This window comes from Prionailurus bengalensis, chromosome B2 (genome assembly GCF_016509475.1).
Source record: "Prionailurus bengalensis isolate Pbe53 chromosome B2, Fcat_Pben_1.1_paternal_pri, whole genome shotgun sequence".
Classification (NCBI taxonomy): Eukaryota; Metazoa; Chordata; class Mammalia; order Carnivora; family Felidae; genus Prionailurus; species Prionailurus bengalensis.
In genome coordinates, this window is record NC_057349.1 from 78,168,318 (window position 1) to 78,190,290 (window position 21,973).

Genomic DNA, 21,973 nt, shown 5'->3' on the forward strand with positions numbered 1-21,973 from the left:
TTAATTGTGGTTTGTAAGCTATATGAAAATGTAATTATGTCTTGTCTGTAGATATTAAAGAGCTTAAATAACTGAGTTATCTGTACGCAACTAAATCAGAACTTTATTCCTGAGCCCTAAATATTTCTTTGCTATGTCTCTCTATATAGTACACTTCATATAGTTTAAAATGCACTTAAGTAGTGTAAAATGCCTTTTAATTTAAAGTATTATATTTTGCTTTTGGTTTCCCTGTGTACTTTGGCTGTTAAAGAATTAGAATTCTTCTGTTTTCAACTTATGCATTTAATATTACACCATCATTTTTTTAGAATTTCTCTATTATTCAGAATAAGTTGTTATTTGTTGGGGGAGATACTGTTTAGGTGAACTATCAAGAGACCATCACAGCACAGAAGGACAGCAGGAAATACAGCAGCCTTTAGCCATGTGACATCTATGTGTGGGAATGAACCAAGGTAGCAGTGGATTCAGGGAGGCAGGTGCACAGCTGTGAAAAATACTGGGAGCAAAGAATCACACTGAATTTTAGGAACAAGTAACCTAACTATTATACTTATTACATGATGGTTACAAGTTACAGCACAGGCTTTGTGTGTGCAGAGTGTCATAGGCTGCCTGGCTGTGTATTGATGTTCTCATTCATTCTCTGAGGGAAAAATGCCACTTGGACATTGCGTCTAAGAAAGGAATGGTCCAGGCGAGAGATGTACAGCGTTTTGGAATCAGGGCTCAAGTGGTTAAAGGAATGTCTTTCAGTGTGAGAATCTGGTTGAGACTGGGCAAAACTCAGAAACTTAGTAGATTAAGTCTTGAAGCAAGTCTCGATAAGTAAAATATTAATAAGTGGTAAGTGACCTTTTTGCCCAGGGAAGTAATCCATTCTGATAGGAGAGCTATTTGCCCAGAGGAGCAAGCTGTTCAATTGATAAATTGGTTTTCAAGAATTTCCTGAATAAACTGTGAAGTTATTTATTGGTGTAGCCTTATCCTCCATAGGGTAACCAATCTTTTCCAATTTGTTAGGCATGGAGGTGGTTCTTGGGATGCAGGACTATACATTTTAAAACAAGGACAACACATTAGTTAACTGCGACTTTAAAAACCAGGCTTATTAATTTTGAGTGCTAATAGAAAGTAACTTTTCCTTTAAGATACTGTGATGTTTCCCAGTTTTATTGCCATGGCACCAAAACATCACGTTTATAAAAATGTGAATTTATTGTGGCACCTGGATGACTCAGTCGGTTAAGCATCTAACTTTGGCTCAGGTCAAGATCTCACAGCTCATGAGTTCGAGCCCCACGTTGGGACCCATGCTGACAGCTCAGAGCCTGGAGCCTGCTTCAGATTCTGTCTCCCTCTCTGCCCCTCCCTTTCTCATGCTTAGTCTCTCTCTCAAAAATAAATAAACATTAAAAAATTTAATTAAAATATATTAATTTATTAATTTTTCTCCTTTGCTGGGCTAAAAGAAATCAATTATTTAAATAAAACATTTAATTTTTTTTAATGTTTATTTATTTTTGAAGGAGAGAGACAGTGTGAGTGGCGGAGAGACAGGGAGACAGAATCCGAAGCAGGCTCCAGGCTCTGAGCTGTCAGCACAGAGCCCAACATGGGGCTCGAACTCGCAAACTGTGAGATCATGACCTGAGCCAAAGTCGGACACTTAATGACAGAGCCACCCTGGTGCCCCTTTAAATAAACCATTTAAAAGAAAATGTAGGTTGAAAAATGATTCCCCCTGTTCTACCCCACCCCTAAAGATGTTCAGATCCTAATTCCTAGATCCTGTGATTATGTTACCTTATATGGCAGAAGGGACTTTGCAGATATGATCAAGTTAGGGATTTTGAGATGGGAAAATTACCCTTTATTATCCAGATGAGCCTGATATAATCTTAATCCTTATTAAGAAGGAGGCTGAAGATCAGGGGAAGAAGCATAGAGGTCCATGCACACAGGGGGAGAAAAGGCTACATCATGTGAGGCATGAGCCAAGGAATTCAGGTGGCCTCTAGAAGGTAAAAAAGGCAAGGAAACAGACTCTCCTGTAAAGCCTCCAGAAAGAACCAGCCCTGCTGACACCTTAATTTTAGCCTCATAAGACTCATTTTGAACCTCTGACCTCCAGAACTGCAAGAGAGTAAATGGTGTTGTTTTCAGTCACTAAATGTGTGGTGATTTGTTACAGCAGCAATAGGAAACTAGTACAGAGAGTATCTGGGAAATGAATGGCTCTACCATGCTCCCTTTCCTCATTATTTCTAGTTGCTTTTATGAGCAAAGCTTGTCTTACCTAGCAACAGTTGCTAAGTAAGTTAACAGTTTAGTGCTAAAGTCTGGAAGAGAGCCACTGCTTAAATCTTCCCAAATCCAGTGCCCATACCTTATGTGGCAAAGGCTTTTAGAACCGTTCTTTACCATTAGGCACATAACCACTACCTAATCATGGCGAATCATTTCATCCTTAACAGCCTCTAACATCGTCCTAAAACCTTGATCCTCTTCTAGCTTCCTTAAACTTCCAGATTTTCTTAAAACTTTTATTTCTGATCTTAAGAGTACTTTAACTGCACATAGTAAAAGACATCTTAATTATGATCCGAAATCCGAATTACACGAACTTTGTTTGCTGTGCTGTTTGTAATAAAATAATTCCACCAGCCCCTTTGGGGGAAACCTTCAAACGGATCCATGAATACAAGCCATTTAAGACACGCTTTTACACTCACAAAGATATACTGGGTAAGTAAATGCTGTTTTCCTTTGTTCTAATATTTGATAGCATTATGTGCTATTCTTTCTGCTATATTGACTTTTATCAGCTCTTCTGATCAAAGTTGCTTGTCTTGCAGGGGTGTCTGTTTGGCATGAAAAGAATATGGGTTGAAATCCAGCTTCTCTGCTTACCAGTTGTGTACCTTAGACAGTACACTTAGCCTCTCAGTGTGTTTCCTTATAGAGATGTTGGGAGTCCTATATTAAGTAGGGATATTAATACCTCTCTAGAAGGTTGGTTATGAGGCTTTAACGAAATATTTGTTGGCATATAATAGTAAACAGGAGTTCTATTTGCCCTGGCCCATACTTTGGCAACTTCCTTACACATAGTAGAGGAAATACCTCCAAGTAACACCTTAGTAAATAGTGAAGCTATAACCTTTACTAGTAGCTGGTGACATAAACATAGGTAGCATGGAGATAACCTGAGAATATTTACTATACAAGCAAATCAGATGTAATTACAGGTTTCCTTCTCTCCTTATCCCCATCAGAGTTTGTAGTCTGACTTTGAGCCTTAGAAATGTTTTCCTAAGGACTCTCCAGATACTTCTCTGATCCTCTCTTCCTTTATACCTGGTAAACTACTGATTTAATTTCACTCTTGATCTTTGAAAATATGAGAAACTAAAGAATGGAGAGTGTTTTGAAAAAACTACAGTACAGGGAGAGGTCAAATTGGAATCATCCTCTAAAAACATCAATACCCAAACTGACTTTAACTTCTAGTAAATGTTTAGTGTGACTTATTAATTACAATCTCTGATATGATTTGGCTTTTTACACCCAGGCCAGTGGATATCCATTCTTAGATATGCATTTAATGATTGACTTCTTATGCCTTCTGAGATATCTGAATCCAGATAAGCAAAATTAAATCTAACTAGGCAGAAATTAATATTTTATATACAGTGAATTGTATTTGTCATTGACTTTTTTATTAAAAAGGTTTTTTTTTTTTAATGTTTATTTATTTTAGAGAGAGAGAGTGCACAAGTGGGGTTGGGGCAGAGAGAGAGAGGGGAGACACAGAATCTGAAGCAGGCTCCAGGCTCTGAGCTGTCAGTGCAGAGCCCAAGGTGGGGCTCAAATCCATGAACCGTGAGGTCATGAACTCAGCCCAAGTCGGCACTTAACCAGCTGAGCCACCCAGCATCCCTGTCATTGACTGTTAAGTCAGTGTTCTTAATGAGTAAATTCAAGAGCATGTGGGAATGGCTGTATAAATGTTAAATGAATATTGCATAGTGCAGTAGTCCTCAACCCTAGCAGTGCACACAGCTTTTAAAACATTTGTTTTTACAGGGCACCTGGGTGGCTCAGTTGGTTAAGCATCGGACTCTTGGCTTCAGCTCAGGTCATGATGTCATGGTACATGAGTTTGAGCTCTGCCAGCACTGAGCCTGCTTGGGATTCTCTGTCTCCCTCTCTCTCTCTGCCCCTCCCCAACTCGAGCTCGCTCTCTCTCTCTCAAAGTAAATAAACATTTAAAAAATTTTGTTTTTACTACAAATACCTAAATACAGAGTCATTGGATTTCATATTAATTCAACATAGACCCACTAAATTAGAACCTTCAGAATCAGGCTTCAGCATGTGTTGGTTTTTTATGTTTGTTTGTTTCATATTTTAATAGTTTTTATTTGGAAATAGTTTAAGACTCACAAGTGTTAACAACAGAGTTCCCATGTATTCCTCCAGTTTCTCTCATTGATATCTTACATAATGCTAGTATATAGTCAAAACCGGGAAATTGCTATTGGAATAATACTATTAACTCAGGTACAGAACTTATGTGCATTTTTTTCTTGTTTCATAGTTTCATGAAATTTATCACGTGTAGGGTTGTATAACCATCACCACAATCAGGACGTAGAGCTGCTCTGTCACCATAAAGGAACTCCCTTGTGTTACCCCTTACACACCCTAACCTGAACCCCTGGCAACCACTAATCTGTTCTCCATCACTATAATCTTACCCCTTTGAGGTTGTTATATAAATTAAATCATATAATATATAACTTTCAAATTGGCTTTTTTCATTCAATATAATGCCCTTGAGATCCATCCAAGTTATTCTTTGTATCAGTAGTCTTTTCCTTTTTGAGTATTTTTTTTAAAGCTATGCGGGAATCCTCTTGTACAATCAGGGTTGAGAATAATATAAAATAATGGGATTTAGGCTAAAAAAGAATAATAGCAACCCACAGTTGTATCATATTTTTATGAAATTTAATACACTGATGGCCCATGCTCAGTCACCTTTCTTCTTAGATCTTTCATAATCATATCTGCACAGTGTTGAGCCTTCAAAGTGTATGTCCATCTCTACTATAGTATCCCCTGCCCTCTGTTTTTAGGTTCACTGATAATCTAGTATCATAGACTCTTAATGCCACCAAACATGGATGTTCATTTGCAGGTAACAGAAACACAACTCAGACTACACCATGCATAAAATAGAATTTCTTGGCCTTTTAACAGAGAAACCCAAGCAGGATTTGGCTCCAGGGCTTTCAATCTAGCCACACTTGCTCTCAGTGAGTTGGCCTAATTGTTTACTCCTGCAACCAGGCTTACAGGAGAGGGGAAAAGAATAAAAGTTGTCCCAGATTGCTCTATGTGACTGTTACCTCCAGCTTAGAAATCTCGGAGGGGGGGGAAGCTATGTTCTCCTTACATCCTTATATAAAATCCTAGAGAAGAGCCTTGTTAGCCAGGCTGGAGCATGTGCCCAATCCTGGGCTGATTATTATGGCCTGGAGGATGGGGACAATGTGATGGGACATGCAGGATGGCTGCAGTGATTTGCAGGAACCCCCCCCCCCACCTCCAGAACAACATGAAGTGAGAGAGGGACATTCTTGAGAAAAATGGTTTCTGTTACTGGAGGGAGAGCAGAGATACTGGGCAACCACATGTGTCTACAATGGTGTTGCCAAGCTGAGCACCGTAAGAGAGACACTGCAATATAAGACATGCTTTGTAATTTTAGGAAGTTGATTGTCAAGACCTAATCACATGAAAAGTTAATAATTGAACAAATCAAAGATGTGAGAAATAACTGGAATGAAGGGCAGGTAGCGTAAGAGGTTGGACTGGGGAGAAAGCTCACTATGTGTGTGACTTGAACACTGAAAAGGCTCGTAGCCTGCGTACAAGTCCTGAGCCACCTCTCACAGTCCGCTCTGGCAGACAGAGATGGAGCTTGGCTGCAGGTCTCGCTCTATCTGTGTAGTCCTAGCTATCTGTGTAGTCCTCTAACCTATGTGGGCTTTTATTTTTTTGTCCGGGTAGGGAGGCTATCATTATGGGAATGTTATGTGGAAATTAAATGAGACCATTGACAGACAAGTACTAAACAGCTGCCCCCTTACTCCACAACTGAAACGGCTAAACCACGAAGATCTGCACATGAAGAAAGAAGGTTTGAGAGTGAAGAAAGCATTTTCTGCTGCCTCTTTCCCGAGGGAGAGAACGCCAGCATCCAGAGAGGGACAGGGAGACAGGAGCAGAATAATGTGCTAATATCACTTGAATATTCCCTCACTGTCCTATTTTAGGAACACAAAATGCTCTTTTCTGTCACTTTACCTCCCCAGTTGCCTATTGTATGGCCCAAGTGTGATGACAGGAACAGACTGTCTCAAGACCCAACGGTGCTGTGAGTTCCCTCTCATTAATTACGGAAAAGTGTACCTCTTTAAAGAAAAGATTGGCATCTCCTAAAAGGGTATATCTTTTAGATAACTCTAATAAATAGGTCATAGTGAAGAAGAAAAAAGTCTGTGGATACTTGTGATTGTTTTTCCTCAAATGCACAGATATTGGGGCAGATATTCTGAATAAAGAAGAGCAATTCCAAGAGGAAATACTCAAAGAACGTATTGCAAAAGCAGAAGCTGATGTGTGGGTGCAGGTAAAAGAAACTGAATATCAACCTAAATGCATCTTTAGAGTTCTTTCACTTTTTGGATTTGTCTGAAACAATAAGCAGAACTGATTTTGAATCCTGGCTATCTGTGGGACCTTGGGCAAGTTCTCCAACTCTGCAGTCTTGGCTTCTTCAAATGTAAAAGAGGAACAATAATATTCTATAGGACTGTTGAAAGAGTTCAGTGAAATAATGTCAGGTGCATAGGAGCTGCTTAGTAAGAGGCAGACACCATTAGGAGCTCCCTTCCTTCTAAATTGCCCCTATGTGTGGATGACTCCTGCTTTTTTTATTCTCATCGGCTTAAAACTTCAACAACAAAAAAAGACACCCTTGTTGATAATTGTTTATTATTGCTTAATATTTAATATGTAGACCATACATTTGTGCAGTGTGAAATACCCCTGACCAAGTGCTCTTTTTTTTTCCAAATGCTGCATTATCGCCTACTCTCCTTGCTCTCTTCTCTCCAAAGTCCTTGATACCTTGTCCCTGTGACTGCTGAGGGTCATAGGGGCAATTTGAGTGTATTGAGGTTCATAGTCAGATCCCAGACACTTAAGCAAAATCTCAATCCTCCAACCTCCACTTCTTCCTGAAGAATAACATAAACGACTTCCTGAAGAGAATTATGCTCCATTAGGGCAGGACAAGCCACAGTGCTTAGAGCATTATTTCTCAGTTCCTTTATAACATAGACATCATAGCAAATGGTGTTGGAACTGTCCAGCATTAGTACCAGCACAAGCTTGGTATTAAAGTACTTTGAAAGTGCAAAATGCACCAAGTGCAAAGGATATATGAATAAAAATCTTAGTAGTCCTCTATCTTTATCAATAATAGTAAAATTCAAATTAATTGCAAACCATTAATTATACACCCTAATATAAGGCAATGCTTTTGTGAGTAATCTACAATTTGAATGTCATCATATCTAATGATCTGGGCACTCTCTTCAAATAAAATAATAGAACCTCTTTCTGAACACCTGATGCAGGGGATCTGGGATGGTGCTCAGCCTCCTTTCTCAGCAAATTCTTGCTTTGTGCATCTTTCCACTTCTCTGTATTTTCCAGATTTTCTGCGATGAGCATACACTACTTTGATAGTCAATCAAGCAAGAAATAAAGTGCCAAATAAAAGACAACCCAGCAGCTTATACTAAAACCCTCTTTAGCAGTTCACAAAACAGTGATGTTAGCCATGTTAGGTTGGGATGTGTTAGGGCATCTCTGGCTAAGGCAGCCAGTTTTCTGGGAGAGGTTTGAGATGGGAACGGAGCAAGTGATGAGGGGCCCCATCGTGGTTGCTAATTTTCAGTAAACATGAAAAATGTATGTTAATATAAGTGTATATATTAATATATAAATATTTATAAATTTGGACTGTTTCTTTCAAAGGCTGATAAACGCCAAAAACAAGCAATCGAGAAGGCACTTGAAGAAGCAAATGACAAACACAAAATGAGTATTCAGATTCTGGAAGAAGAACATCAAAAAGACTTACAGGTTTTTATAATGGCTTGTTTGTTGTCTTTTTAAGAGTACATACATCAGTGGAAAGCTCTGGCAAAGGGAGAAGAGAAAAACAAAATCTGTAAAACCTTGATGGGTGTCTCCCGGAGGTTGGTCAGGAGACCCAGGATTTTCACAGAAGAGATGCTAGGCTCACAGATGAGAGGCAGCAGTGATGAATGGGTACAGGAGAATCTCTGATGTATTGAACCCAAACTTTGATGGGATTTCAAGGCCCAAAGGAGCCATCCTGCCTGCCTTACCCACCGCATCTCTTGTGCCAGCCTCTCTTCTCTCTCATGGCCCTTCTGGGTCCTCAAACCTGAGTGTTCCACCTCCTTCCCACCTCAGGGTCTCTGTCAGAATGTCCTTCCCCCACCTCATCAGATTTACCTCAAACATCACTACTTTACCTGAATCACTCTGCCCTTGACACCCTGTCCCCTTTTACACCCATCACTGCAGTTAAATAGACTGTGTGATTACTTGTTCAATGTCTGACCTGCACACGACTGTAGCCTCCATTAGGGCTTGTCTCTCATTACCACTCTAGCCCGGTGTCCCATACAGGGCCTTGACTTAGAAGTGCTCAAGTTGGTGCTGAATGAAGAAATAGGCTGTTTTCTTCCTTCTCCTGGGCTCTCTGATTGCATCCTTTTCCCTAAATTTGCATTTACTGCAATACCAAGAGGGACCCTGAGCTGCTACTGAATATTTCCTGCAGTGCCAAAGGTCATAAAACAAAGGGTCCTCTTTGTAACCTGTAACCTGTTCGAACACACGATTGTAGGTAACTAGCAAACTTTCCAGGCAGAGGCCCAGGAATTCATTATTTAGTTCAGTACCTCAGTTACAAAAGCTGATCAAAGGAAAAGGATATAGAACTATTACATGTTGGACACAGGAGGTATAGGAAAGGACATGGTATAGATGTGACAATTCATGGTCAGAGGCTGGAGGGAAAATGGCAGAAGTCTGGCCCCAGGTTTGGCCTAACTTAATAAGAACATAATTAACAAATAGTTCAGGGACCACTGGCCCCATTTATTCATTGTTTCAGCAATGATCACCTACTGTATATCAGATCCTTATTTAGTCCTCAGGAAACTTGTTGGCAGCAAAGGGAGCTTTGCTTCTGGTTCCTAAAGGGTAGTGGGATCCTCCCTGCTTGGCACCAGTGGCCTGGTTCCCAAGAGGTTGGCTGCAGTGGTCCACACCCATTCCCTTTTTCAGTTCAAAACATGAAGAACGTTTCTAGCATGTCTAGGCAGGCCTACTGTTCAGCTGACATCTGCCAGGATGACCATAAGCATTTAAATACTTCTCTATCAGTTGATAGATAGCCACTCGCCAAGCTCCCTAACACCTAAGTCACCCTGGCTGCTTCCCCAGTCTCCAAGACCTCCCCCAATTAAAAGGGCTACTTCTTTAAATTGGTGGGAAACTCCAAAGCTGGACCCTGCCCCAATGCTGCAGCCAGAGTATGCACATTTAAAAATTTTTTTGTTTATTTATTTATTTTTGAGAGAGAGAGAGAGACAGAGTAAGCAGGGGAGGGGCAGAGAGAGAGGGAGAGAGAGAATCCCAAGCAGGCTCCTCACTGTCAGCATGGAGCCCAATGTGGGGCTCCAACTCACAAACGGTGAGATCATGACTTGAGCTAAGTCGGACACTTTACTGACTGAGCCACCCAGGTGCCCCAGTATTTTGAATATTGCTCCTGGCATTATGTTGTGCAGATAGAAGGATAATTTAGCTGTGATGCCTGTTTCAAGGAGCTCACATTGTACCTCATATTGTCTTTGAGTGGAGTTGATACACTTAGTGCTAAAGTAGAGGAAGTCCTAAGAAAATGGAAAGGGGAAAAGTTACAAGGAGGTTGACCTTTCTAAAATAGTTGTCTAGGGTTTGGGAACTCACATTTATACTGCCATCTCAGGACATTTTTTATATAACAAAAGAGTGATTTGTCTAAGAGGGATGCATAGGATTGTTTCAACTGTAGGATACCCAGACATAGACATCAGTACTGCTTCTCAGGGGGGTGTCTATGAACCACCTGCCTCAGAATCTGTTCACCTGGGAGCTTAACATGCAGATTCCCAGGCTCCACCTGACCTACAGAGTCAGGGGCAAGGTTTTTAACCAGCATTCTGTCTGATTCTTCTGTGTATTAAAGTTTAAGATTACCAATATATAGAGCAGAAAACCAAGCCCTTCTAAAACCAAATACCATTCAATTCTGGTATGTAGAAATCACTATGTATTACTCTTTTATAACATTAAGAATTTGGCGTAAGTCTCAGATGCTTGCTGTTGAGTAAAATTTCAAGATCTTACCCAATGAACAGACATTATTTTGAAAAGATTTTTATATTAACTTATTCAAATACAATAATATTAAAAAGCAAATGATGAAATGGAACCTAAGGTAAAATCAGAGTAGAAAATATAATGAAATCAGGAGTGAATTTAAAACTTAAAATTGTATGTGTGCATGAGTTCCTGTGCAATTTTCACTATTTGGGCCTTGAGCTTTCTGGCAGTCAATGCAAAGATGAAAATTCAATGAATCACCATATCCATTAGGTAAAAACAAATCAGATAGAGAGGCCCAGATATTCCTGCATGTGTTAGCTGAGAGAAACTTCTCCTAAGGGAGACGTTGTGTCATAAATGTCTGTCAAACATCTGCACAGTAAATATGATGGGTTTCATGAGGCTGTTTCTTACAATATCTCAATATATGAGCTGATTTACTCAAAATGCATTTCAGTAAAAGTAATTTAACTGGGAGGCTTTCCATTGAATAAGAACACTGCCAAATAGTCAGTCACTGAATTATTTTTGTAGCTTTAAATATATATCCCACATGCTTTGTGAGGCAGTAAAATGATTTTGCTTTTAATACATCATTACATAAAGGAAGGACTCCATTTTAGTTCTTTGAATCCAAGTTCAGAACCCAGCCAAAATAAAAGGCTGGGGTGTCATTTTTAAATTCTATGATTCAAATAAAAATATTTTATGTACTACTTCATTTATCTAAAGCTCAACCATTCAGCCCTTTCAATTACTGAGAATACACTTGAAAACCCAGAAATAATTTAAAATATCCCCTGGGAATTTAAATAAAGGCCTCTGACTACAAGAAAGAAACTCAGGCTTATTACTCATAGCAGAACCTTTCCATTCCCCACTCAAATGTTATTTACACTTACTTGACAGCCTGAGCCCAACAGATGTGGCTGCTCAACTTCACAAATCCAAAATAGATTAAATGCCAGAAACTAGAAATGACAAAAAGGAGCTCACAGACAGCAGTTAGAACAGAGAGTTCTCAGCACAATAGCATGTGAAGAACAAGAAACATTACAAAAACCAGGTATCAGATCTCCAAAAGCAAAGCAGTCTGGGGTCATTCATAACCGAGACAGGGAACCCAATAAACTTGAACGATTACTAAGTGTAGTACAAAGTATTTAGCTCAATACAATCATTCTCCTTTATCTACCAGCCTAGACCACCAAGAAATGTTAAAGTGTGTTCACTCTACTCTTTTTATGAAGTAAGGTAGACGTCACAGACATTTAGAAATATTTCCATTCAAAATGTTTTATTACCAAAAAGTTCTAGTCCTTTAAGAGACAAAGCCTTCTGTAGCATGGAAACCTAGCTGGCATTTCTAAACAGCCAATGTTTCCCTTAAAAATTTTTTCTAAATACATGAACTGAGGCCACTCTGGAGAGATTCTTAAAGTTGTTTTCTGTTGTTTTATTCATTTGTTAAAAATTTTTCACCCTTGGGGTGAAATTTTTCACCCTGGGTGGCTCGGTCGGTTAAGCATCCGACTTCGGCTCAGGTCATGATCTCACGGTCCGTGAGTTCGAGCCCCGCGTCGGGCTCTGTGCTGACAGCTCAGAGCCTGGAGCCTGTTTCCGATTCTGTGTCTCCCTCTCTCTCTGCCCCTCCCCTGTTCATGCTCTGTCTCTCTCTGTCTCAAAAATAAATAAACGTTAAAAAAAAATTAAAAAAAAAATTTTCACCCTTGAAGTAGCTAAAGTGAGAAGTTGAAGACTTTCTTTCTCTTGAAAAAAACTGTAGTCTAACAAACATTTTAATTGTTGAGACACTTTTTTCTGCAAAGCTAAAATGATTTCAGTTTCCCATGAGATGTAGAGTTCAAAAGAAAGAGAGAGAGAAAGCAAGCAGTCGTGCTCACTGTAATTAGAAGGTTGTACGGGGTGTCTGGAATGAAAATACACTGATGAATCTCTTGAAGGACCCTAGCATCACGGCCAACAATGAAGCAAGAAACTGACATTAAGAACCCTGTTTTCTGTTCCTAGTTCTTTGACTGACTCACTATGAGAAATAACTTAATTTCTTTATGCTCTCTTGTTATCCCTGAAATAGAGATACAAATTTATGTTCAAATGAAAGTTTTGAAACTCTAGACAGAATTGATTGTTGCCTCCTTTCTTGCATAAAACACTCATTGCATGATTAAGTTGCTGGTTTCCTCCATGAGACAGTGAGTCCTTGAGGAGGAAGATTCTAGCCTTCTTATGTTTGTAGTGTGTGGGCCCAGCATGGTGCCTGGCACACAGCGGAGTTGGTTGGCATTTCCATAATGGTTACAGGGTTTTCTTTGAGAATCTGTTTTTCTTGAGTCCTGGTTTGACTAGTGCCTCCTCACTTTACTTGGCCAAAGGCATCCACAGGTCCTTCTGCCCTGGAGTAATGGAGCATTTGTTCCTGTCCCTTTAGTGAACAAGAGAGGACCCCTCAACGCTAGTGAGCTGGAATGCCCAAATGGCAGGAGGACGGGCCAGCAAGCTCCTGTGACTAGAGTAATGGGCAACTGTTAGCTCTCTGATTTCAGGCCTCCCCCAGCCCCCACACCCAGGAGACACTTTGGAGGCACAGTCATTATTTCTGTCATTTTCCAAGACTGACTTCCTAACAGAATCATATTATGTGTTTCTAATTATGTGTAAAGATAATATGACACTATAGGATTTGGGACAATCAAGGATAAAGAGACAGACCTATTTTCCCTTTTCTCATATTCCCTTCTAATATTACCTAAATAAATATTTATGCTATATAGTTTGCACATTTCTGGTACATCATATAAATGAAAGTTTTCCATATTATACACACTCTTCTTTTAAATCATCAGTGTTCACAGGTGCACATTCCAGCAGGTTAATGAACTATGATTTGAATAACCTCTTAGTGTGCATTTTTAGACATCAAAGCTGTAACATCTAAAGCTGTCAAACTGTTTCTCAAAGGAAATGGCAGCTAAAACCAAGATAAAGATGCACCAAAACATGGAAGATGAACTACAGAGAGAACACCTGGCTGCAGAACAGCGCATGGTGCATAGAATCCAAAGGATTATGATGGAGTGCCACAGGGAGAAGGTCCAGGCTGTGGAGAAGGCCAGGGCTGAAGAGAGACAGATGGCCCAGGAGGCAATCCAGGCCCAGAAAAGGTATTCCAGAGAACACATTTGTAAATCAGTATCTTACTCTGGCCAAATCAACTTGGTGAAAGGGATAAGGTTGAGGCACATATTTCCCAGGGGCATAGAGAGAGGGAGACACAGAATCTGAAGCAGGCTCCAGGCTCTGAGCTGTCAGCACAGAGCCCAATGCGGGACCCGAACACACAAAGCACGGGATCATGACCTGTGCCAAGTCAGACACTCAACCAACTGAGCCATCCAGGTGCCCCTGTGTTTCTACATTTTTTAAAGTTTATTTATTTAGCTTGAGAGAGAGAGAAAAAGCACGAGTGGGGGAGGTGCAGAGAGAGAGGAAGACAGAGAATCCTTTTTTGCATAAAACATTCATTGCACGATTAAGTTGCTGGTTTCCTCCACGAGACAGTGAGTACTCGAGGAGACTCTGAGCTGTCAGCACAGAGCCTAACGCAGGTCTCAAACTCACGAACTGTGAGATCATGACCCAGGCTGAAGTTGGATGTTTAACCGACTGAGCCACCCAGGCGCTCCTGTGTTTTTACATTTTTATTATGGAATATATCAAGCATAGAGAACAATATATAATACATTGTATAATGTGTGTGTATGTGTGTGGTTTAAACAAAAATAACATGAATATTCAATGACCTACCACTCATCTGAAGAGACCGAAAATTGCTAACACTTCTGAAGTTCCCACGTGAAGCTCCTCAATCATTTTTCCTTCCTCTCCACACTCTCAAGAGATAACTACCATCGTAAATAATGTGTTTTTCATTCTGATTCTCCAGTTTTAAGAGGCTAAGGAGAGAAATCAACAAATATTTCCCCATAAACACATAAAAGGCAATCTTCACATTCTCTAGCTGATATCATACACTAGCATGGATGTGTTACTTTTGGTCTTTTTCTTATTACACAAGTAATACACACTATAAATAAAATTGACACTTTGGAAATATATAGGGCAAAACTTGTTAAGCCCTGACTTACTGCTTTCCTACCCTCTCTGTCTCCCAAGGACTTCATTTTAAATAATGGGTCTGTCTCATTCGTGCCCTTTTGATGAACTATAGCCTTATGTTTTACATAATCACAAATAATTTTTGCATAAATCAGATCACTTGTTTTTAAGAGTACCAACGTAATCATTTTTTTTTAATGTTTATTTATTGGGGCATCTGAGTAACTCAGTTGGTTAAGCGGCTGGCTTTGGCTCAGGTCATGATCTCACAGTTCGTGAGTTTGAGCCCTGCATTGGCTCTGTGCTGACAGCTTGGAGCCTGGAGCCTGCTTTGGATTCTGTGTCTCCCTCTCTCTCTGCTCCCCACCCCCCACTTGTGCTCTCTCTCTCTCTCTCTCTCTCTCTCTCTCTCAAAAATAAATAAACATTAAAAAAATTAATGTTTATTTATCTTGAGACACAGAAAGAGAGAGAGAGCAGACATGAGCACAAGCAGGAGACAGGTAGAGAGAGAGGGAGAGAGAGAATCCCAAGCAGGCTCCACCCTCAGCACAGGGCCAAATGCAGGGCTCAATCTCATGACTGTGAGATCATGACCTGAGCTGAAATCAAGAGTTGGATGCTTAACCGACTGAGCCACCCATGTGCCCCCAAAGTAACCATTATTACGTATGCAATGAACATTTGATGGAATTGGCCAGTTTTAACAGGACAACAGTCAGGATCCCTAGTGATTATTGGGACCAAGAGAAAAACCACAGTTTCCAAGTGTTAAGTGACTTGCCTAAGATCACATGGCTGCAGCAGCAGAACCAGGACTGAAACCTCTGTTTGCCATCTAGTCTAGGACTTGTCTCTTTTGCTTTGCTCTTTGACTTAACGAACAAATCGATTTGTGTGTAGTTAATGGGTAAAAATCTTCTTTGTTAGAACTGTTTAGAGCAGGGCCAAAGGTAAAGTCCTCTAAGAATCTTATTTTGCAGATAAGCAAAAATGAGGGCTGCAGCTGTGGCTGTTTCAGTGGTACCTTTCTTCATGCATAGGCTATAAATCATCATTGAGGCAGAAGAAAAAGGTAAAAGAGGATTATGGGAGAAAGGTAGAGAAGGCGGTAACTCCCAAATGAGTTGTGGTCCAATGTGGTGAAAGGTAGTATCCTCCTCTCCCTTCTCCCCACCCTACATCTACAGGAACTCCGCTCCTCCTATAGGAGCTTCTGGAACCACTCCTCATGTACCTGCAGTGTCTGCTCCTTCCCTCACTCTGTTGCCTTCACCACCACAACCCCCCCGCTGCCCCAGCCCTTTCTTCTCTGAGGTTTGAATAGAATATTTTCGATGACTGCCTTTTATTAAATCAGTTGACTAAAATTAGGGAACTGCCATGTCTGTTGTTTACGTGTATCCAACTGGAGTGTCCATTTTGTTCATTAATGTATTCCAAATGCCTGGAAGAGAGCTTGGCACAGGGTATGCATTCTTTAAATATTTATTAAACATGGGGGGGCTTGGGTGGCTCAGTTGGTAAACATCTGACTCTTGTTTTCGGCCCAGGTCATAATCTCACAGTTCATGAGTTCGAGCCCAGAGTCAGGCTCTTCACTGGCAGCGTGGAGCCTACTTGGGATTCTCTCTCTCTCTCTCTCTCTCTCTCTCTCTCTCTGCTCCTTCCCCGCTCCCTTACTGTCTCTCAAAATAAATAAACTTAAAAAATATATTTATTAAACAAAGTTTCAAATCTGTTCTAATTAGCTGAACTCACTCTGCAGTACATCACATCTTATTTCTAGACATTGCTAGATTCTAGTGTTCCTTAGAGTATTTGCAGAAACCAATACATGGAGAAGGACCAGTGTTTAGAATTCAACTGTAGATCTTTTATTTGACTAGAAACTATCAAGACTTAAGTATTCCAAACACATACATATTATGACAAATATGTTAAATTCACAGAAAACGTTTTTGTGGACTGGGGTGATTAGATTCTAAATAGATTATCTAGGAGACACCACACTCTTTTTCTGGAAGGAAGGAGGGGAGGAAGAAAAAAAATCAAGCAAGCAAGCAGGCAGGCAAGCTTTGCCTGGAAAGTTCTTCTAAGTGTTTTCTAGTCCAAGACAAAGGCGTGAATGAAGTGGCTGCTCAGGAATTTTTGTGGTCATGGCTCTAATTCCTAATGATAGCTACCTTTTATTTAACACCTAGCACATGCAAGGCCCTTTGTGTGCTTCTCACTGAATTCTTATATCCCTTCCTGAGGGATTCTATCATTCTCCATATCTTCAGATGAAGACCCTGAGACTTAAGAGAGAGACTGAGAAACCTCATTTAGAGGTCATGTAGAGGAGAGGTGACAGAGTCTGATGTGAACCCTGGTCTATATGATACCAAAGCTTATGACCTTCCATTATACTACCCTTCTCATTTCACCAGAGCTTATAAAGTGTCTTCTGTGGATATGGTCCTGAGTTCTAGTGTGAGGAAATAAGGGTATTTCTTCAACATGTGAAGTAACTAAAGCATGGTTGCCCCACAGACCAAGGCTAGATGGGCAGGTACAAAGAACATGTAAGTGCTGGGAAAGCCCTGGAAAGGTCAAGTAACAAGGGTGCAAGCTGTGTGGTGAGGTAGGTTTGTTGGAGGCAGTTAGTCTTGGGTTGGGACTTGGAAGGAAGGAGATCCCATTTGTGAAAGACTGAAAAGAGTGAGGACAGCATGAGCAAACATGTAGAGGGGAAAGTGGGTAGTGTAATGATGCAGAACCAAGGGAAGGTTAAGAATACAAATAACCCAGGTCTCTGGGTGGTCTCTCTCTGGGTCAGAGAGAGAGGGAGAGAATCCCAAATAGGCCCCACGCTGTCAGTGCAGAGCTGACGTGGGGCTTGATCCTACAAACCATGAGACCATGACCTGAGCCGAAATCAAGAGTTGGATGCTTAGCCAACTGAACCACCCAGGTGCCCTTTGGTTCCCAGCTTCTCAGGCGGATAATCAGAATATATTTTCCTTACAACACAATGGTTATAACTGATTAAAATAGTGCTAACAGTCCTATAGTTCAAGTGAAAAATGGATTAATAGCTTATTGTGGGCACATCAGGCAAATTTTCAACATCACCCTAAATACTTGATGACAAATGAGTTTGGGGAACAAATCCCTTTATAATTTAGGAATTGAAGAAATGGGGAAATGAAGCATTGGTTCATCCTGTCTTAAGAGAGCCAGGATTTTTACTGATAGACATAGAAAGGAGGTTGAAAAGTGTACTCTTAGCAAAATATATGGGGAAAATGAAAAGTTCACTTAATAGGTAGAAGGGAAGGCATGGACAGATATTATTCTTTAAACTTGTGAGCTATATATCTTGTACCATTTCAGCAGTGTCCCCAAAAAAGTGAGAGAAGGACCTAAGAGAGGCCCTAAAGAGCAAAGCACAAATTAATTGCTGGTATGGTTTTTCCATGCTTCATTTTTTCCCCAAGAGTCTAATGAGGTTGGATTATTATATATTAGTCTCTATTTTTTATTTAGCAATCTACGTTGTTAAAGTTTTTTTTCATCTTTATTTATTTTTGAGAGACAGACTGCGAGCAGGGAAGGGGCAGAGAAAGAGGAAGACACAGAATCCAAAGTACGTTCCAGGTTCTGAGCTGTCAGCACAAAGCCTGAAGTGAGGATCAAACTCACGAAAACAAGTTCATGACCTGAGCCAAAGTCAGACGCTTAACTGACTGAAACACCCAGGCACCCCAATAATCTATTTTTCTTCTCTGAGAACCCATTTTATAAAATATCAGACTGAATCATATATATATATATATATATATATATATATATATATATATACACACACACACACACACACACACACACACACACATATATAGGACACATACTAAAACTATTCAAAAATAGTTCATTTCTGGCCAGCACTACATGTAAATATGGTATGTAATTCTGAAATTCCAAGAATAGAGCCTCATAAAATTAGAGATGGCAGATAGACCCCACCACTTACAGAAAGAAGCATAAACATTCACATCATGTCAGAGGGGCATTGGAGGTCATCGAGTTGAACCTGCCATCCCTTTTGTTGGATGCCTGCCAGGCACTGGGGAGCCTCCCGAGTGCTTCTGTAACAGGAATTTTGCAGGTGGTTGAAGTGGTTGGTTAAAATGCCAAATGCCTCTTCTTGTCATGTGCTTCCTAATGTGGATCCAAAATGTGCTCAGTCTCATCCTCACATCCACACTTGGCTTCTCACTCTCTGCGTAGTGATCCTTAAGAGACTTGAGAAGAGAGAGAGATTGTCCAAGCTTTCATTTGGAGGAGAAAAGAAAAAAACAAAAAGTACTAAGCCAGTTCTTTAGTCTTTCCTCATATGATATGATTTCTAGGCCCTCTTTTGAGAAAAAAAAATTATGGGTAATTTGTATTAAAAATAATTTAATTTTTTTTAAGACAGAGAGTGAGTAGGGGAGAGGGGCAGAGGGGGAGAGAGAGAGAGAATCTAAAGCAGGACAGGTAGTAAGTACTTAGTAAATGTTAACCCTTGTTATTAACCATAGATACAGCCTGACTGGTGGGAAAAGGGAGAAGAGAGACATAGCATTGCAGCTAGAGAGGTGAGGGGACAACTGATGTTTACCTCAAGATTGGGGAAGTTGGCCACGTTTGAAAGTCAATTTGAAAGAATTGGAGACAATGAGAGAATTGTATCTTAGAAGAAAGCAGTTAGAAGAAGGGCAGATGCCAAGTCTTGGGAAGATTGTGTTAGACTAGGAGGTGGGGGGGGGAGGATTTTCATTAACAACCCTAAATATTTGAATCACATCTGTAAATTACTTGATTCTCAAATCTTTAGAGGTTCTACTCAAACTAGGTTAACCAAAGGCATCCACCAGAGTATATTGCAGCAGCTAAAAGCTTTCGACCTGGACTCAGACTGCCTAGGTTGCTCATTTTGCCACTTTACTAATTAAGTGAAATTGGGCAAATTATTTGACCTCTCCGAGCCTGTTTCCTCATCAGTAAAATAGGCGTAATAATAGATCTACCTCATGGGATTTGTTCTGAGGAAATATTGTGCAAATATATATATATATATATATATATATATATATATGGGATGCTCATTTACTTGCCTTGCCTTGGACATGGTAAGAATTCAAAAAAGTTGGCTGCTATAAATTTCATATAATTAAATACATAACAACCAAAGGTCTGTGAACTCGTTCAGCAGTGGTTCTCAAAGTGTGATCCCAGGACTGCTCAGTGTCCCTAACACCCTTTCAGGGGGTTCTTGAGGTCAAAGTATTTTCTTGATAATACTAAGATGTTATTTGCCTTTTCACTCTCATTACCTCGCAAGTATATAGTGGCATTTTCTATGGTTTTATGATGTGTGATGTCACAACAGATTGAAACAATATGAAAAATCCATCTTCCTTGCTTTTAAGCTAGACAAGTAAAGAGTTTACAAAAAGAAATGTGAAATTATGCCACTTTTCTCACCAATTAAAAAAAATTAAGTTTATTTATTCATTTTGAGAGAGACACAGAGCAATCAGGGGAGGGGCAGAGAGAGGGAGAGAGAGAGAATGCCAAGCAGGCTCTACACTGTCAGCACAGAGCACAAACTCTGGGCTTGAACTCATGAACCATGATATCATGACCTGAGCCAAAACCAGAGTCAGACGCTCAACCAGCTGAGCCACCCAGGCACGCCTTCACCATTTTTTTTTAATTTGGAAAATACATTTTTCATAAAAGGTAAGTTAATTACATTTAATAGATTTAATCATACCTTACATAAATTTATGAATATTTTTTAAATGTCTCACTTTTAATTATAATACTATCAGTGCCACTAGATATAATCCATATAAACAAAAGTCGTTTGGGTTCTTTGATCATTTTAAGAGTGAAAAGGTGTTTTGAGACCAAAAGGTTCAGGCGACTATCATAGAGTATTGTTCAGATAAAATTATGAGTACAATTTCCTCCCCTCTGGCTAAAGGGAAGTGCTGGACTGATACAGAGAAATACTTTCTCTAGGGGTTTGGAACTCTGACCCTACATTTCTTCATTTTTACACATTGCATTCATATTTTTCTAGCCAGAGAGGACTCAGGTCCCTAAAACTACCAGATACTCGGCTAGTAGGCCTCGCCTTAGCCTCCAGCAGGAAACTCAGTGAGTGACCTCCCTGCTTGAAAAATATTTTTGAATTGTTGACAGTTAATGCAGTCCAAAAGCTCATTTCTACCTGCCTGTCTCAGACTGGTGGCTCATCTAAACAATGCAATAATGTCTCATCCATCTTAGGTGAAAGGCAACATCTTTTTGTTTTTAGCGGCTAACCCATCTAACTTATAAATCCATATCTTTTGTAGAATGGCCATGGAGGAACTTTTGAATACTGGTATAACAGCTATGAAGGATCAAAAGAAGAACATGAGCCAACTGATAAAAGAAAAAGAACATGAAATGAACGTCTACTATTGTATGGCTCAGAGGCAGAAGCAAGAAGAGGTTCAGGAAGTACTCCAAGAGGCAGAGAAGACACATCAGGCCACACTTGGAAATGTGATGGATAAGCTGGTTAACACCCAGGGGGAGCTGCTGTCCATAGTGAAACAACTAGGCATCATGACAAATTGGAAGGATTTCCTGGAGGAGGAATTGCAGGAAACAAGGGCAGCATTTCAAAAATACATCAATTATACATTTCCTAAGCTTTCACCAGGACATGCAGATTTTATTCTGCCAGAAAGAAAGAAAACACCTTCCAATCTTATTATTGAGGAGAATGAAACAACTCTTGATTAGAAGAAGTCTTTAACTGAAATTTCACTACAAAGCCATTGTTCCGAAGACTAAATAAATGAACTCAAAAACCATTTATTGATTCCCAGTTACGTGCAGGGTACAACAGGCTGTGGGCATTTTGATGGAAAACCAAAATACTCAAAAAGCACATTCCAGGCTACGTTGAGTTCTAAATCTAACTGAGGAGAGGAAAAAGTAAGAGGGACCAAAACTATTTAGGAGGGGAGAAGGTTTCTTGGAAGAAGTCCAAAGAAACTTCCGTTAACTGGCTTTATTCATGTCTACATCAGACATGTAACTATTTTAGAAATTGTTGCCATTGAAAACAAGTTAAGAGTCATCCTTTTAGATTGTTCCCATTGTGGAGAGGTGTGTTAACGTCCAGTAAAGACTGTTTTTTGGTGAACTGCAACAGCATTGTAGGGAAAAAAAGCAATTTCCCTCAAAT

General features: G+C 40.0%; 1 protein-coding gene across 1 annotated transcript; it reads left to right on the forward strand.

The window, feature by feature from the left end:
• Positions 1-2,222: 2,222 nt before the first annotated feature.
• Positions 2,223-21,596, forward strand: CB2H6orf163 (chromosome B2 C6orf163 homolog). Its single transcript, XM_043591895.1, has 5 exons — positions 2,223-2,751; positions 6,612-6,706; positions 8,122-8,229; positions 13,537-13,739; positions 21,090-21,596. Exons 1-5 carry the CDS (start codon positions 2,604-2,606, stop codon positions 21,523-21,525), a joined length of 990 nt encoding a protein of 329 aa, XP_043447830.1. The 5' UTR covers positions 2,223-2,603; the 3' UTR covers positions 21,526-21,596.
• Positions 21,597-21,973: the final 377 nt, after the last annotated feature.